At 44.9% G+C, this 18,087-nt stretch overlaps 1 protein-coding gene across 5 annotated transcripts in view; it reads right to left on the reverse strand.

Annotated features, from left to right (window-relative positions):
• Positions 1-7,186: 7,186 nt before the first annotated feature.
• Positions 7,187-18,087, reverse strand: part of GATAD2B (GATA zinc finger domain containing 2B) — an 85,259-nt gene continuing 74,358 nt past the window's right edge. For 3 of the 5 annotated variants that reach the window (XM_044757855.2, XM_070497359.1, XM_044757854.2), the window contains 9 exons: positions 15,074-15,203; positions 14,264-14,395; positions 13,822-13,953; positions 13,202-13,372; positions 12,367-12,682; positions 10,349-10,551; positions 9,291-9,401; positions 9,020-9,137; positions 7,187-8,349 (listed from right to left, as the gene is read on the reverse strand). In XM_044757855.2, the coding sequence (XP_044613790.1) occupies positions 8,216-8,349; positions 9,020-9,137; positions 9,291-9,401; positions 10,349-10,551; positions 12,367-12,682; positions 13,202-13,372; positions 13,822-13,953; positions 14,264-14,395; positions 15,074-15,203 (1,447 nt within the window). In that variant the 3' untranslated portion in view covers positions 7,187-8,215. The remainder of the gene's footprint in view (positions 8,350-9,019; positions 9,138-9,290; positions 9,402-10,348; positions 10,552-12,366; positions 12,683-13,201; positions 13,373-13,821; positions 13,954-14,263; positions 14,396-15,073; positions 15,204-18,087) is intronic. The other 2 variants (XM_070497358.1, XM_070497360.1) reach the window with 1 other exon arrangement.

Consider the following 18,087-nt stretch of genomic DNA (forward strand, 5'->3'; position numbering starts at 1 on the left):
GGGCCAGGATGGCTAATGTGGAAAACTGCTAGGAAGACAGTCTACATTACTGTGGCACAGGGCCAAAGAGCAGGAAAGAGCCCTTATCCATTACTAATCCATTTTACAAATGAGGAGACTGAGGCAGAGGGGGAGAGCCAGTTCTTCTCAGAGCTGTGTGGTATCAGCAGTGGCAGGAGGCCTGATGGGCTGCATAAAGCAGGGCAGAGAACACTGTGGCTCTCAAGGCAGTGGACAGGTGGCAGAAGTGGGCCAGAGCCAGAGCCCTGGCATCCTGTGCAGAAGGATGGGGCTCAGCTTCTCCATCCCTGGGGAATATGGAACAGGATGAAGGGCTGGGGCTGATGGATATGAAGCCAGAGGGAAGCCCCAGACAGGTCATGGTGCTGACTCTTCCTATCTGGGCAGCCTCCTCTGCAGACAGGGGTCCCGAGAGTGCTGGGCAGTGCCTCAGACTGCCTTGGTCAGAGCTGGGGGCCATGGAAGCCAGGCTCCAAGTGGAGGGAAGCCAGGGGAGAAGACTGAACTCATCACTCAGGTGAGGGAGATTCAAGTGAGGGGGAGTGGGTAGGGCAATGTGGTATGTTGTCAGGCCCTGGAGCTGAGGCCTGACCACCTCCTTCCTCCTCAGGTGACTGTGGAACAGCCCTAGGGCCCTCCGAGTTGGCTCCCTCCAAGATGCCACTAACTCTGGCTCCACCAAAGAATCTACCTCACTTGTCCCTGTCACCCGGAGTCAGGAAAAGAACCAAAGGTCCCTCAGCCCCTCTCCGGGGAGGGGCAGGCCTGACCATAGGGAGAGAGAAGTGGGTGTGGTTTCTCTGTTCCTCCCTCTTTCTCAAGAAATGGGGAAATCCCTATACTTATCCCCAACACACCAAATAACTTCAAAGGAAACCAAGCTCAGCTGGGAGTTAGCCCCAACCCCGGCACTCCTGCCTCATAACCCCATCCAATATATCCTCTTGATCCAAACATGAACCTACCCAAAGATAAACAGCTTTAAGGATTCCCCCCAAAGGGGGGAGGCAGGGCCAGGGGCTCTGCCTATCACCTCCATCTCATAACCAGGATCTCTAGTCTGAAATGTCAGTTTCTGTCTCCTCATGGCCAAGCTGAGGTCTGACCCAGGGACAGGCAACCTGCATTCCTTGTGGTCTGAGTGTGCAGGTGGGCAAAGGGGATGCTGAGTTCCTTGTCCCCTTGCCCCCAAACCCTAAGAGTTCTGAACATTCGAGCTCCCATGAGCCGCTTCTCTGAGCAACCAAATACCCATCTCCCCATTCCCAGATCCAAAGCATCGGCCCCTCTTCAGGGGCATCCCTCCCCATTTGATTTCTATTTTTGAAAGGAGAGATAGTTTGATTTGGGGTTTTGATGGCCTTGAATCCCTTGTAGAATGAGCACAGAGGCTGTGGAGCACCCCACCCATATATTTCCAATTCTAGTGTCCAAAGAGCGCCTCTTCCCCACTCCTCCCTCTGCCAGCCTACGGCACCCAGGGCCCCACTGTCCCTCCTCATCCAGCTCTACCATACCCTAAAGCCAAAGCCTCAGGCTCTCCTTCTATCAGCCTCTCCCTCTAGAGCTGTACAGTATTGTGCCAAAAAGTGGGGAGGGTCTTGGAGGAAGAAAAACCTAGGGCTTAGGGGACCCCAAACATTGTCTCCTCTGTGCTCTTGTAGAGTGTTGCTAGTACCAATGACAAGATTCCAGCAAGGCTGGGCCCTGCCCCTCCACAACTGCTCCTTCTGCATGAGGGGCAAAAACAGCTTTAACTAAGACATGTGGCAGGGGACCAAGGGGTTAAGAACAGCCCCAACTTTCGAGTTCTTGAGGAAATCACACCCTTCTCTGGGTGGGCCTGGTCTAAGTGCTTTGTTGGAAATAAAAAACCAAAATGGAAAAAATAAATTAGGATCTGGTTAGCGTTCTGGGTTGAAAGGAAAACCTGGGAGACTGGGGTAATAAAGTGCTAAGACACAGCAGTTCAAGGTCTTTCAGGGGATGCTGCATTCACATTAAGGAACTATATTGCAGTTTGCTAAGAGCAGAGCAGCTCACCTGGAGAAACCAGCATGTCACAAAGGATTCAGTTACTAGATACTAGAGCAGTGTGAAGGGAAGGGCCAAGGACAGCTAGGGGACACCTCTCTCTAGGACAGAATGGAGACCCAGCCTCTGGGTTAAATGTTGCCTCCTGGGGGCCGGCCCCGTGGCCGAGTGGTTTAAGTTCGTGTGTTCCGCTTCAGCCGCCCGGGGTTTCACCGGTTCGGATCCTGGGCGTGGACATGGCACCGCTCATCAGGACATGCTGAGGCGGCATTCCACATGCCACAACTATAAGGACCCACAACTAAAATATATAACTATGTACCGGGTGGCTTTGTGGAGAAGGAGGAAAAATAAAATCTTTAAATGCTGCCTCTTTCCCAATACCTATAGACTGTAAGTCATCAGGTAACTAAAGTGGGGGCAGTGGCTTCCAGAACACTGCTTCCACATCAAGGTGGAGGGGAATAAGAATACACAAGTAAGTAGGGGCTTCAAATCACCATCACAATTGAAGGAAAGGGTACACACCAAAAGAACGCCATGACTGTAGAGGTACAAGCCACACGCTCATCTCCCAGTTACCCCTAAAATTCTCCCACCAAGCTGCCACCCCTGCCCCAACCATGACTAAAGCATAGGCCACAGGAAAGTTTAGAAACCATTCCTTTCTTTATTAAACATAGCTTGCAAGTGATAAATATTACAAAGTTTTTTTTCTTTTAATCCTTTCTCCAAAAATTAGCTTATTATTTGAATGTCACTGCTGAAATGCTCAGCAGCATCTGAAACAGATGGGAGTGTATTTGCCTTTTGGAAAACCAGTTTCTATTGGTCTTAGTTTTTTCATTTTAATTCCCAAACACAATGCAGAAAATTAGAATGAGGTTAAAAAAAAAAAAAAAGGAAACTTAAAGAAAGTTGTGCAAAAGGGTCTTGTTCCCCTCCCACCCACCCCATTCAGAGAAGGCCACTCCCCATCCCACCTCCCTGCGCCCACCCCCACCCCCAATCTATCTTTACACCTTCACCAGGGCCTCACCCACCATCCTGTATCCTCTCCAGGTTTTACCAGCCAAGAACCTAAAGAATGTGGGAGTACTCAGCCCAGGCTGTGGGGAAGTTGGGCCCCTGAAGGAGACAGACTGTGGGACAGCTGCCTTTAGGGGGTTCAGATGAGATCTGAGGGAAGGAGACAAGATGTGGACTGTGTCTGAGCCCTCCTATACTATCACTAAGAAGATGGGGGAAGTTCTGCATCCTGTAGCTCACAAAGGGTGTAAGTAGCTAGACCACCAACCTGGGGCATTCATTGGTCAACCACCCTTAGGGGCCCTGTGGCCACTTGCGGAGGTGGGGCTTGGGGCCGGGTTCCTGCCCGCAGATGACTAGCGGCAAGAGGGCAAAGATGTCACAGGTCTAACTGATGTCCTAGACATCACTCTGCTGCCTTTCCCAAACCAAAAGTAACAGTACAGGCCTGGCAGCTCTCCAAGGGCACTGCCACACATACAACCACTTCAATACTAGTCACTTTGGTTTCCTCCCTGGTTTTTCAGCCCAACACTTCCCTCACCTCAAGTTGTTTTGGTTTGTTTTATAGGTGGGGAAGGAAGCACAGAATAGAATTTTAAACTTGGTGGCCAGATGATCTCCCGTCACTTCACAAATAAGAAAACTGAGACCCAGAAAATTAACTCTACCAAAGGTCACGTAGTAAGTTAGTAGGAAAGCTTGGGACTAGACCCCAGGTCTTCAGACTGTGCCACCACCCCAACCCCTTTGTATTGTGGTTCTTTTCACTCTCCACAGTCTGAATAAGAACCTTAGCTCTCACTGTAGCCCAGCCTCACCCCAATTTGCAAAGCCTAAGACTGTGTGCAGATGGATGTAGCTCTCCCTAAGTGAGACTTTTTCAGGATGACTTGTTAAAATCCTTTCTCTTTATCATCCCTTGACAATCCACACTCAAAGGCCCATGAAACTAGGTTCTTTTTTGGGGGGTGGGGTGGGGTGGGGAAAATCCCTTGCATAAGAAAGCTTGACACTGAATTTTGTTATATAGGTATATTGTATATATGCTGATGCAATCAGAGAAAAAAAACAGTGCAAATACAATTACAATTCATAATACTTGGTTTCAATGCCCCCGGGAACTGCCCCATTCCTCGGCTACCTCCCAGCCCCCAGCACTTCCCCACAGTATCAACCTAATGCTGGGGGGTAGGGAGAGTGGGCAGGTTAGGGTAGGGAGTGGGCTCTGCCAAGGCAGTGCTGGTGACCCGGAGGGACTACTCCAGGGTGGGGAGGCAAGGCACAAATTAGGGGTGGGTGGTGGGGGAGGTGGCATCTCTAAGGAGGGATGGGGTTAGAGCAGCTGCCAGTCTCAGTGTGCTGGGCCCGGCCCACTCTCCTACCCACCCTCCACAGCCCTGCCTCCCTACCCCCTCCCCTTCCCCAGAAACCCTTTTGCACGGATCATACACAAACGGGCACATTACAAAATGACATAACACAGTTTCACAATATCCATGGCTAGGGCTTTTTTTTCTCTTTTTCAGGTTTTTTTTTTTTCTACACAATGTACAATTCCTTTTAAATGGATCAAGAAATAGCTTATATACACGATGAGTCCTTGTTATAACATCTCGGCAGCAAATATCATAAGCTAATGAAAGTCTTGTTGAGGGGAAGGGAGCCTAGGACTGGGGTGGGGGTGGGGGGTGTGGAGAGAAGGGTTATGCCTTCTGGAGGAGTGGGGAGAAAAGGGAGTGGTTGGGGAAAAGGAACAAAAGTAAAATATCAAGAAGCATCTTTACAAAGCAGTTCTATAGCTAATTCCTTTTAAAGGGGAAAGGAAAGGTAACCAAAGCAGGAAAACATTAATCTCTGTGTCTTAAAAAAAAATTGTCTACCATACATACATCCAAAAATGTGGAAAAAATACTTATTCCAGGATGGAGGAAGTCCAGATGCTGTGGTCAAATGACAAAAAAAAAAAAAAAAAAAAAAAAAACCCAACAAATAAGGACCTCTGTCCCTCAGCTTTACCCAAGCCTTACCACTCATCCACCCATTTCAGGCTTCTGGGGAGTAAGCCACTGTCCATAAACTACTACTTTTAGAGCCTCTGGAGATGAAGGAAGCCAGGGAGAACTACTGGGATCCTCACTTTAGTACTACCCTGAGCTTCAGAGCTCCAGGAGTAAAAGAAACTCTGAACAGAGGGTCTTTCCTCCTATCTTTAGGGCATAAGGTTTAGTGTCTATGGGGCCCAATGCCTGGGGATGGATAGCAACAAAAGACTTGGAGGGACACAAGGCAATCAATGATGAAAAAGCACAGAAATGAGGAAGACAGAAGGACAGGGGAGAGGGAGGGAAGGGAGGAGGTGGAAGGCTAACACTTTACCATGATTAGGGAAACCTCACCCCCATCACTAATCCCTGGGAAGGATATAAAATTTGGGAGAAGAGAGGGTAACAAATCAAACCTCAGTGATTGAGCAAAGGGTCATGGAGCTATACTAGTCAACGAGCAGCCTCTATGCAATCGACCCTGAGGGAATAAAAACAGGGAAGACTCTACCCTCTCCCCCATCGCCTCAGCACCTTGGCAGGCACTCGACTATAGGCTTTCCTTCCCCATCATTCCCCATCTCTACACATCTTACTTCCAAACCCATTCAAAGGTGGCCTGGCTCCCAGGGAAGGGACTCAGCTCAGGGCAGGGATGGCCCCCAGCCAGAAGGTATTGCACATTCTCTCTTCCTCACTTTTAATCTCAACTGACAAACTTGGGCACCTCGTACCTCTGAGCACCTCTGAGCTGGGGGTGGGAGACATAACAGAAATGGCACTTCATCATGGGCGGGGGAGAGGCTAGACAGACATGCCACAAGGCAAGATGACTTGTAGGAAAAATACTAAAAAAAAAAAAAAAAAACAGCTTCCAATTTCGTGGAAGAGAAACGCAAAACCAAACGATTTATCCAGTGCTTTCAAAGCACAGAGGGCAAAGAAAAGATGTAAGAATATATCTTTATATATATATATATAATTTTAAAATAATCCCAGACCCAGTTCCATTAACCCCCCTCCCTCTCCCACCACTTACAGTCAGGGGTACCACATTCCCCAGAAAAATACTCGAAACGACCCCATCACTACCTGTTACTAGTATCTAGCTTCCAGATCATTTCACCACTGGGGGAGCCCAGACACAGGCTGCATCTCTGCTCCTTTATTAAGTGCTCAATGAATTTAGGGGAAGGGAGGAAAGAAAAAAAGCCAGGAAGGCCCGTAGGGCCAAGTATAATCACCCACAGTGGCTCTGGGGTATGGGGAGTTGAGGCCAGAGCGGGGGGAACTGCGCCTGATTCCAGCTCCTTCTCCCATCCCATCCCCAAACTTTATGGGGAAGATGTGCAGTTTGTGTGTGTGTTAATTTTAAAAGTGCCTTTTACTTTAAAAAAAACTATTTAATTTTTAAAAATAAAAGTGGGGGAACTTCCCCAGGTGGCTTTCACAGGCAAAATGTTCAACTCCTCTTCACACCTCTCTGCTGAGAGTACCCCTTCCTCAAACTCTGGCAGCTTCTAGAGCTGAAGAGGCAGGTGGGTGTATACTATGAAGAGAGCAGAAACCCCTACCTTTAAGGGGCTTCCCTTACCTCAGAAACAGCCTGGTCCCCTCCCTCTTCCCCCACGGTGTGGGCAAATGGGATGTTCATCTCCCCAATCGCCAGAACAGCAACATTGCACAATTCAATTCATTCTCTACATTAGTAGCGCTTAAGGAAAAAATAAAAACAAACAAAAAAGCAAAATGAATAGACTTCTGGGGGGAAAGAGACAACTACTTTTATAGCAGAGGTCCAAAGCTGGTTTTGACACGAGCTGTTTGGCTTTGAGCAACTGGTTCTGCAGTTAGTGCAGCAGGGTCAGGCCAGGAGTCCAACCTGATTAGTGCCCTCATCCTCATCTCCTGTCACTCAGAGGGTAAAAGGAGAGACAAACGTGAGTCTCAGCAGTCGGGCAGAAAGCCTGTCTTCAGTCATCTACTTCCTCCCTTTGTCATTTCAATCACTCATGCCCATTCCAACCTCTAGGACACCCAGCAATCGCAGATTGGGAACAGCCATTCCTCTTTATTACAGACAGGGCTGTGGTTACTGGGGGCAGATTAGGAATTTTTTTAAAAAAAGGTAGGAGTAGGGGAGAATTTTACAAAAAAATAAAAAAGATAAAATAATTTGGGGCTGGTTGGCCTGGAATAGACTTCCACGTCTGCACTGGGGTCAGGAGACCAATATTATTCCCCCAGCATCCAGAAGGCCAGGACCTGGTCTCAGTCCTCCTTGGCTCAGCAATACGCTCATCATCTTGCTCCTCCTCCCCCTTCTCTACGGGTCAATTCCAGGGTGGTTAAGTTTTAAAGCTTCTCCCTCCAGGCTCTCTCCCCACTCATTCTTAGAGCCCAATTTCAGTTCTAAACACTGCCTCCCGACTGTCCAGCCCAGAGACACCACAGTTGGTGTGCTATTCCTCCTTGTTTGATGCAACTACCTGCCCCCGCCCCCGGGTTAAGTGCATTAAAAACTTCTGCCCCTAACACTCCCAGTCATGTCCTACTTGGCAGTTGGGGACCCTACTGCAATGCTCCTTATCATTTAACTGAATGTCATTTTTGTTTACAGAAAAAAAAAGACAAAAGAAAAGAGAAAAAGAAAAATATTGGGGGAAAATAAAAAGGTTTAACCGTCCACTGAACAAAGGGAGGACACACAACATCATTAAAAATGATAATAATAATTATAGCATAAAAACAAACTTTAGAAACACACGTCAGAGGGCTTAGATTTCTCCCCAGGACCTCATTCTGACCTCTCTCAGAGGCGAAGATCCACCTCACTGTTAAAGAAAACCAAAGAGAGACGACAGAGTGGCAGAAGAACAGATCGCAGCAGTGTGAAATAAAGGGGAGGTGGCGGGGCAGGGCGTGTGTTTTCTTGTTGATTTCTATTTTTTGTCTTCTGTTTTTCTGTTTTGTTTTCCGTGTATGGTAGGCACCAGTACAGGCACTGCATGCGACGGAAGTTGGGGGCAACGGGAGAGGAGAGGGGTAAAGGATTCAAGGTTGGGGCAGTACAAGTGGAATAGGCGTTATTTCTGTCCACTGATGGACTGCGATATAGACCGGGGAGGGATCATGTCTAAAAGGTATTCCCGCTGTCGGTCTGCCAAACTGGGGGCTTTGTGTCCTCCGATGCCAGTGTTCAAGTACGCAATGTTGACACCTAGACCCAGGAGACAAAAGTGGAGGGCAGGTATTAAAAGAGGAAATGACACCTTCCTCTGCACTACTCTGGGGATGCAGAGTTGGAGACGGGGAGGAAACATTAGAACTTGTCCACATTTGTCCAGACTCAGTTAAACTTTATTTCAGTAGCCACTATCCCCATACTCCCAAGCTTTAGGCAAAGAGGTCATCCTGAAACTTCAATCCTACCAGGAATAATGAACATGATCTTGATAGTATAGAAGAGTCAGAAAAAACAATGGTGAGAGGAAAATAATCAAGACAAAGAGACGGAATCATTGAATCTGCTTTGGTTTTGGGGCTGCTGACTGTGGAGAAGCATCCCTGGATCAAACAGTATTAGGACAGTTGACCCTGCTGTTATGGCCAAAAGATATCAATAACTACATGCCTATCAAGGGGACACTTTAGACACTAAATTTGTAATGGCAGGGACTGTGTCATTTTCACCACCAAAACCCTAGTGCACTGTACCTGGCATAGAATATGAACTTTGCAAACATTTGCCAAATAATAAGAGTGAAGGGAGTAAGGCCTAAAGAAAGAGCAGAAAACAAAAGAAGGAATGATTCACCTAAAGGGGCTGCTAAAGAATTACCTATAACTAATCAATCCCTGAGAAAAGTCCTCAGATCAACCCTTCTTACCTGGCATTCCAAGGAGGCCACCTGGCACAGACAGCTGGGGTGCCTGTGCAAAGTTGGAAAGCATGGAACGGGCAGATGTGGGTATGCCACGCTGGAGGCTGCTTTGGGGCTGTGGAGCCTGCAATGATGAGGGGACAGTTGATCACAACTTAGCCATGATGGAAGGTTTAAGGAGGAGGTAAAGATATGGGAGTACAGAAGAGCAGTATGATTTCAAAAGAAAGGACAAGTTGGGATAAATGGCTGACAAGCCCTTGAGAGAAATCCTCACCTGCCGAAGCGTATGATGTCTCATTATGGTCTCTTGTTTACTGACACTGGACACAGCTGGAGCCGTAGTGGGGGAGAGTGCTGCCTGCTGCTGTAATCGCTGTTCAATTTCCTGTTGGGAGTCATTAGGTCAAGCCGGGCAGGACAGCGCTCAATTTCTTAACCAGAAAACCTAGAGGTTTTCTTATCTCTAACGTTGCTAGCAAGTTGGAGGGATATGGAAAAGGCGAAAGAGTCTGGTGGGGTAGGTGCACTAAGATCTCTGGTTGCAAGTAGCCAACATGTGTCACTGATTACGGAATCCCTCTCTCCAGGAAAGCTGGCTCTCAGAAGTTGGCTGGAGAGATCTGAGTGGCAACAATGAGCTAGCTGACTGATGTAATTAAGGCTGCTGCGTTACTGAGGTTTATTTCTGACTCCTATCTACCCATTTTTCAGAAGGTCCACTATGCTACCTAAAGGGGTCTGATAAGCGGTGGAGTAGAAAATGGGATAGAAGAAAAGGATCTGAGCTTCCCAACACATCTTCCCCTTTCCAAGATATTCTCATTCTATTAATACTATAGGAGATGTTCACACATCTAGTACCATTAATTTTCACTGGGCTACTTTATAATCTACCCTTTCCTTTGTCATTTCTCTGCCAAATATGGAATGCAGATTACTTCTCTCAAAGAGATTTCTAGTACAAATATAAAACCCTCTCACCAAAATCCATTTGTTTGAGGAGGAAATGAAGTTAAGAATAGAGGGATTTCTTTAAGTGCTATTAGGGAAAGGCAAGAGTCTCAAGCCTTCTGTCCTTTCCCCTTCACCTCAGCCACTATATGTAACTATGTTCTTACCCAATCAGAAATACTCAAATGGAAATGGGAAAGAGGGAATGGTGGGGAGAAAAAAAAGGAACCCAAGCCTCCAGGTTCAAGGTAACCCAGATCCAGAAACCTAGATCGCCATGACTGTGGGGATCACACAAACAACTCCTCTAAACTAGAAAGAACTACCTTTTGGGAAAACCAACTGGGCAGGTGGCTGGTGAGAAGTAGTCAGACTTCTTACCTGTTCCTGCTGTAGGGCTTTAACAAAAGCATTTTTCAGCCGGTTGGTGTGTTCAGCCTTTAGAGCCTTCTTCTGGTTGGAGGTCATACACTGCTCACATAGAATCTTACCATTCTTCTCTTGCTTCCAGTGAGGGGTGAAATCTGTGCGGCACTGGGCACAAACAAAGGGTTCGACCCGCAGAAGTGAGGCACAGCTTTTGCCTAGATGCCAACAAAAAGAATAATCAGTGGTTTCATACTTTCTCCCTATCTCCTCTGTTTCTCTTCATCAAATGTTTTTCCAGAATTTTATTCTGCTGAATTAAGAAAGAGACTCTACAAAAAGAGTACTCTACAACTTATAAAATACCTTTATTTTTTTTTGAGGAAGATTAGCCCTGAGCTAACTGCTGCCAATTCTCCTCTTTTTGCTGGGGAAGACTGGCCCTGAGCTAACATCCGTGCCCATCTTCCTCTACTATATATGTGGGACGCCTACCACAGCATGGTGTGCTAAGTGGTGCCATGTCCGCACCTGGGATCCAAACTGGCGAGCCCCAGGCCGCCAAGAAGCGGAACGTGTGCACTTAAGCGCAGTGCCACCGGGCTGGCCCCACTTTATTTTATTTGATTGTAACAACATCACTTTAGGGAATTCAGAGAGTACCATCCCCATTTACAAATGAGAAAACTAAGTATAAGAAACACAGCTCCTAAACGAGAAAGCTGGGACAAGAACCCAAGTTTTCTGATTTGCTATTACATTACATTGAGAAAAAATATGTCAATTCAGAGTCCAAAGACACCATATAACTCAGCCAACACTTTTGCTTCTTAGCATCTCTTTACCTCAGAATGAATTTATCCTTGTCATATACATTTATAATTTTTAATTATCAGTGTCTGAATTACCCACTTTGTGATGTGTTTATAGCCAATACTGAGCCCTTTAGGTACTTTCCTCTACTGTCAGGTGTTCCCCTAAGTCCTTATGTTTGGAAATTCAGGCTTAATAACTTCTGTTAGTATACTCTGTACAGTGTTAATACATTATAGTCTGGTTCACTGTTCGTGTACAGCTTTTATGTGGTCATAGTTATCTCCATCAGTATATATATTTTCTTAACTACAAGCACACAAACAGCAGGGACTGAATAAAATAATGCAGCACAATGCCACACAAACACTGACATTAAAAATAAATGTTCTGGGGCCCACCCAGTGGCGCAGCTGTTAAGTTCACACGTTCTGCTTCGGCGGCCCAGGGTTCGCCAGTTTAGATCCCGGGTGCTGACATGGCACCACTTGACAAGCCATTTTGTGGCAGGCAGGCGTCCCACATATAAAGTAGAGGAAGCTGGGCACGGATGTTAGCTCAGGGCCTGTCTTTCTCAGCAAGAAGAGGAGCATGGGCAGCAGATGTTAACTCAGGGCTAATCTTCCTAAAAAAAAAAGTGTTCCAGGGGCTAGCCCCATGGCAAAGTGGTTAAGTTCGTGCACTCCACTTCAGCAGCCCAGGGTTTTGCCAGTTCGGATTCTGGGGGCAGACCTAGCACCTCAAGCCATACTGAGGCTGTGTCCCACATAGCAGAACTAGAAGGACCTACAACTAGAATATTCAACTAAGTACTGGGGGGCTTTTGGGAGAGGAAGGGAAGAAAAAAAAAAAAGATTGTCAACAGATGTTTGCTCATGGCCAATCAAAAAAAAAAACAAAAGAAAACAACTGTTCTAGTCATCGAAGCACGCATGCATCATGCTAGGTTATCAGTCAAAAGAACTAAACAGTATACTGTAAAAAATATAGAAGATATACAAAATACACAAAAGTATTAAGCCTAAGATACACAGACAAACAAACCTTTTTCTGATATGTTGCTCCCAACAGCCTCTGAATCAGGGATGGGAGGTGGTTTGGCAATGGTAAGGAGAGCTTATTTAACATTACACAATACCCTGTGATACTCTGCCCATGTCAATCAGGCTCAGCAACCTCTCTGCTTAGATAAAAAGACTGACCAGAAGAAACAGCCTTACCTTGGCTGTCGATGACACTCTGTACGACTTCTTCCAAGCCTACCATGTAGATGAACTCACTATTGGCTGCACTAGGCAGGAAGTGAAGCAAGGGAGCAGGAGGTTTGGGAGGTGGAATCTCCAGGAGTGTCTTTTCCAGTTGTTTACGAAGAGCCAATTTGGCTGCAGCCTGCGAATTGGCAGCATCTGTCATGGCGCTGGGGCTAGGAAGTGGTGAGGACACTCTGTTCACGGTCCCCGGCTGGATATGGGAGGCAAGGTTCATATAGATGGCAGAGGATGTTGTGCGCTGACAGGGAACAGAGGAACTTGACTGCTGAAACAAATTGAGTATGGGGGTCAGTGATGGTATCTGGGAAAAAGGATCAATTCTTGCTTTCACGGCGGAGAACACTATCTGATCCTAGTTTGGACTACTTAGCTTCCCAAAACTCAGGAAAAGGCAGGTGTCCAACTTCTTCACTGAAAAAGAACTCTGGCACATATGAAAGGAGAAAGATAGTGGCTACGAGCTAAAACAGCAAAGAGAAAAATAAGGATGGGGATGCTTTCTGTTATATATCCTTATGCTTCTTATTCATTGGCTCCCTTGATCTCTTTAGTCTAGGAAGGTTTTAGCTTACTGCTGCTCTCTGTATAACCTCTCTTCTCCACTACTGTTTTCAAATAATTCTTCAATGTTTCTACTTTTGGGACTACTGTCAATTCAAGCTCCATCAAAATTATCCTTATTGTCCAGAGCTTCTCTATGTCCGAAAACTTAAAATCTATGGACCTTTTAACAGAGAAAGCAAATAAAAGATTTCCCTGTCTCCACATTAGGGCTCTCTCTTACCGGTTGGTAATTGATGGCGGGATTCATATTGGGTGTTGTGGTGCGTACAAGGCCAGGCTTAGGTGGGCCCCGCTGACCCTGCAGCTGGGCTGGGTTTGGTGCAATAACACGTTGAGACATCAACATGTGTGGGAGGGTGGTATTGGTCGCTGAACGGATGACACTGTGACCCTGAAAGAGAAAAAGAGGAAAAGAACTAGTCATAGTTGGTAAAATGTCCCACAAAATGCTAAAGAGAAAACACTACCTATAATACATAGCTGAGCAGAAACATACTCAAACTTAGTAATTTTGTCTAATGATCTACGAGATAAATCTACCACCACTGTTAACCCTGATTAGTGGCTAGGAATTCCCTGGCTTTTTTGGTATAATCTATCTAACCCTATATGGAAAAGGGCTAAGCTGGAAACCTCTAGAGAAGAAAAACTACAGTGGAAAAATGAGGGTTATTCATTCTTCTATGCAGACTAAATTATGCCATAAAGGACCAACAGACTATCTGTAGTAATAACCTCTCTATCATGGCCAGGTTCTTCTACAATCTTCACAAAAGCCAAGAAATAGAGACAGAATAAACAGGGCCCTCTGACACAAAGATCCTATTATGGGTCACACACCTGTAATGTTCTCAAATTTTGAGGTTCAACACCTTGGGCCCCAGGCCGGGAGGGAAGTTTGGATAGGCCCTGCTGTCCCACATGAGCAGGAGATGGCTGAACAATAGATGCTGCATTTTGTACAACTGGAGTCTGAGGGAGAGAAGAGAAAATGAGACAGTGGAAAAGACTAATAATCGGAAGTAGAAATCTGGTACACTTTTAGACTTTTAAAATTCCTTGTCAGTGAAAGTGCCTGCTGACCAGGAGGAAAATTGAGAAAAACGGAATCAAGGTTTTCTTGATTAAGGCCTAAGATAAAAAAATATCACTATTCCCAGAGACTAAAAGCCATGGAACCCAGATAAGAACGAGCCACTCAGCTGAACCTACCAGGGATAGCCTATTCTCCATCCAGTTTTTCCTTCCTTTCCCCTAGTCCCTTATTTCTAGGGCACATTACCTTCTGGACCACGTTCTCTTTCTGTAGCTGACTCTGTCTCAGTTTCTTTAACAGCACCAGTCGGGCTTCTTCCAATCGCAGCTCATCCCTCAGCTGCTTGATGAGCTGTTGCCGTTCCTCAATGCCTTTCCCCTAAGGAAACACAGACTGTCAGCTATGGTAGCATGTACCCAGAGTCCCTTCCTGCAAGACGATCTCTTCTTTTATCTCTGAAACCTTCATCTTCCACAAGAAGCACAGGTGGTGATAGGACTGTTATCTTTGTGTCCCTGGGGTGTGGCAGAGTGCCTGGTGGTATTCAGTAGGTACTCAAAAAATGTTTACAGAATGAAAGAGAGACCACATATAAATGCTAATCAACTAGATTCCTGGCAAAACAGAAGAATGGCCAAAGGAGACACTGATTTCCTTTAAAAGAATGTTTCTAAATCATTTTAGCCGTGTTTCTTCTAAATATACATAAAAACTTAGGAATTTCTCCATATTCTGAGATCCAGGATAGAGTGTAGAAGGAATCCTTCCTGCCAACAGTTTACTTTATGTGACTTGAATTATGTTTTGTTTTCATTTTCCAAAGATAAGTTATATTGAATATGTTTTTCAAACTATCTTCTCCACTTGATTCTAACGGTTCCCTATAAAAGAGCATGCCTTCAGGTTGTGAATCATTTAAATGAAGAGTCTGATCAATGGGTAGTTATTTAGATCCAAAAAGTAAACCATAAAAAAAACAGAACTGGGACTCTTATGGAATTAAAGAGACTAGAAGCAGTAAGAAATGAAGAAAAAAATCTTTTTTTTTTTTTTTACCTTAAACATCTCTAGGTTGGCTGCTTTGAGTCTTTCTTCCATTCGGGAGCTGGAACGGGGACTGGAAGCCTCATTATCAGACAAAACAATGATGTCTGGGGAGGGAGTTAGCCTTCCTCGGTCTGGCTCACTAGACAAGAAAAGGAAAAATAAAGGTATTTCCAACAGTGAAGGTTCATAGTGAAGTTAAGAAAACTACTTTTCTACACGGAACAAAGAAATCCAAGGGAACTTAGGTCTGTCCCAATTTACCCAGGGAAAGACAGAGACACTCAAATCCTAGGATAAAGACACCAAGTTGAAAGTGATGACAAAACTTCAGCAAAAGTACTTTTCTCATCTAAATTCCTTACAGAGGATGCAGGGACAAAGGCACTGACTAGCTTAGAAATGGGAATAAGAGATGAGGGTTCTATCACACTGATTTTAATCAAAATTCTAAATGTTTTCCCTCTTACCTCACTCTCCTTTGGGCTATCTCGTTAGTTATGTAAGAGCTTCAAGAAGGAAATGGCTAGCTTGACAGGGGAAGAGGGGCAAAGGCAGTAGAGCCTAGTTGTCCATCCCTGGTACAGATGGTACATTCGTTGCTGAGGAAGCAGCTCATTATAATGATAATGACATGGTTCTGGCTATCTGAGGATTTACAAGAAAGGAAGTTACATGACAACTGCAATGATAGTCTATCCTGTCAAGAGTTAAGGAAAAGGTACTGTTGTCAATGGCTTGAGAGAATGGACAGTGTCAAGTATGATGTCTACAACCTTCTGGAGGACTCAAACTCCAGAACTAAATACATGGAACTTACATCTACTTGGCAGAGTTCTATTTACCATATTCCCTCAGAAAGAAACTTTCCAGAAACGACTTTGAAATCTTTATCTTGCACAGTGGCTCTCCCTATTCCCAATCCTATAGACAACTCTAGTTTTGGTCTTTCTGGGGCTAGCCTTAAAAGCATCATACTTGTTTCTCTAAGATGATGAAAAATGGTACTCATACTTAACACCTGGAATAAGAATCCTGGCAATTCGGATTGCCTTAGGTTTCCAAATCAATGACCATATCTTCTAACTCTCTTCTCATTTCTTAACTCAAAGTTATCGTCCCAGACTCTACTTCCTTGAGATCTTCGGTGTAGTTAGGAGTATACAAGTCTAAAGCATTGTGTTTTTAGGTCTTATTTAAACATGTAACTCAAACCTTCAACATCTACAGATCTTCAGTCCTGAGAGCCTCTCAGCCATTTCTCAGGGCTTCCTGTCTCAGTCGCTGTTGGGACACAGATGCCTTTTGAACAAGGCACCCTGGACGGTTGGGACAAGCATTCAATTTCTCAACAAGATACAACTAGGTTACTAAAATCACCCAAACTTACCTGAGGAAATAGAACAGGGGGACAGAGTGGTAAGAATGACTATCTTGAGAACTATTAAGTTTGTCTGGACTACTCTATAACCACTGGTCACAGACACAGCAAGATGAGAATATGGGGTTAAGAAAAAGCCACTAGAGGGGGAAAAGAACCTCTCATTTTCTACCCCCAAGTTCCTGGAGTAAGGGCCAGGTGTAAATAAAGTGTTTGAATTCATTTTTTGGGTGATTTTATTTATCATTTCTATATTCCTTCATTCCTCCCCATCACTAACACTAACGGGGGTGAACAATTTTGAGTTCTGGTAGATTTCTACCTCTTCTACTTGATTCTCCAATTTTTTTTTTTTCCTTTTTCTCCCCAAAGCCCCCTGGTACATAGTTGTGTATTCTTAGTTGTGGGTCCTTCTAGTTGTGGCGTGTGGGATGCCCCCTTGGCACGGCTTGATGAGCGGTGCCATGTCCATGCCCAGGATCCGAACTGGTGAAACCCTGGGCTGCCACAGCGGAGTGCATGAACTTAACCACTCGGCCATGGGGCCGGCACCTCCCATGTTTTTACATCAACAGTGAGAAGCTCTTTTCATTCTGGTTCTGGCTGGATATATACATCACAGATTACTTCTAAATTAAGGAATTCTTCTTTGCTCAAATGAGTGCCACCAACCTCTCAGGGTCTGACCAGCAACAAGACAGGCAGAGATACTCCTAGATGGAGATTTTGGAATTGAATGGCATTTATCAGGAAGTTGGATCTGAGAATAACCCTAAATGACATTTTATTCCCAGATATAATCAGACCCACATTAGATAGCACAGGTAAGGCAAAGTTCAAGTTAAGCTTCATTTCTCTCTTTTTTTCCCTTACTTTTCACCTCTCATTTATTAAACTTTCCACGGACAGAAATTATTTTGCTACTTTCCCAAACATATATATGATTTACAATCTCTGGTGTGCTTAAATTTGAAATCCTGTTAGAGAGTTGTTATTAAAAGCCCAACTTGCTGCTGACATCACTTGTGACTCAGACTGGCAGATTCCCAGAAGCTATAAAACTCCTAATCCTTGTCCCAGTAGTAAAAACAACTAAACAAAAAGAAAACTGCCATGTCTCTCTAGCATTCCAAAACATAAGTAGTTTTGGTTTCATGCATACCTTATTTCACAGATAGCATAACTTGATGATGGGCAAAAAAAAAAAAAAAAGATATTTAGGCAATTATGATATGGTTATCATGTCAAGAGCTCTTCCTTCTTTCTGCTTTAAAACTCTTTCCTCCTTTTATCTATATCAAAGAAACCACAGTTCTCCTTGCTAAGCAATCTATCAATCTTGTTCATTCTTATAAAAAGCTTGGGGCTAAGTGGAAATAGCTGTCAGTGTACCTGATAAAAGGGGAGAAGAGCAACAGGGGCCAACAGGGTCTATTTTTCCATGTAGAATGGGGATCTAGATGGTTTACATCAAGCCTCTTTTCCTGCAGACCATTAAAAAGTTCCCAGTTTCCAGAGGATCAAGTTTCAAAAGTTCATCCCTCTAAAATAAAATTAAACACAATGGATAGGGTTTTCAGGGTAGTCTGACTTTTTAACACAGAATTTATCTGTGATACATAGTACAATTCCAACAGCAACTGAT

Source organism: Equus asinus, chromosome 25 (assembly GCF_041296235.1).
Source record: "Equus asinus isolate D_3611 breed Donkey chromosome 25, EquAss-T2T_v2, whole genome shotgun sequence".
In the NCBI taxonomy this organism is placed as follows: Eukaryota; Metazoa; Chordata; class Mammalia; order Perissodactyla; family Equidae; genus Equus; species Equus asinus.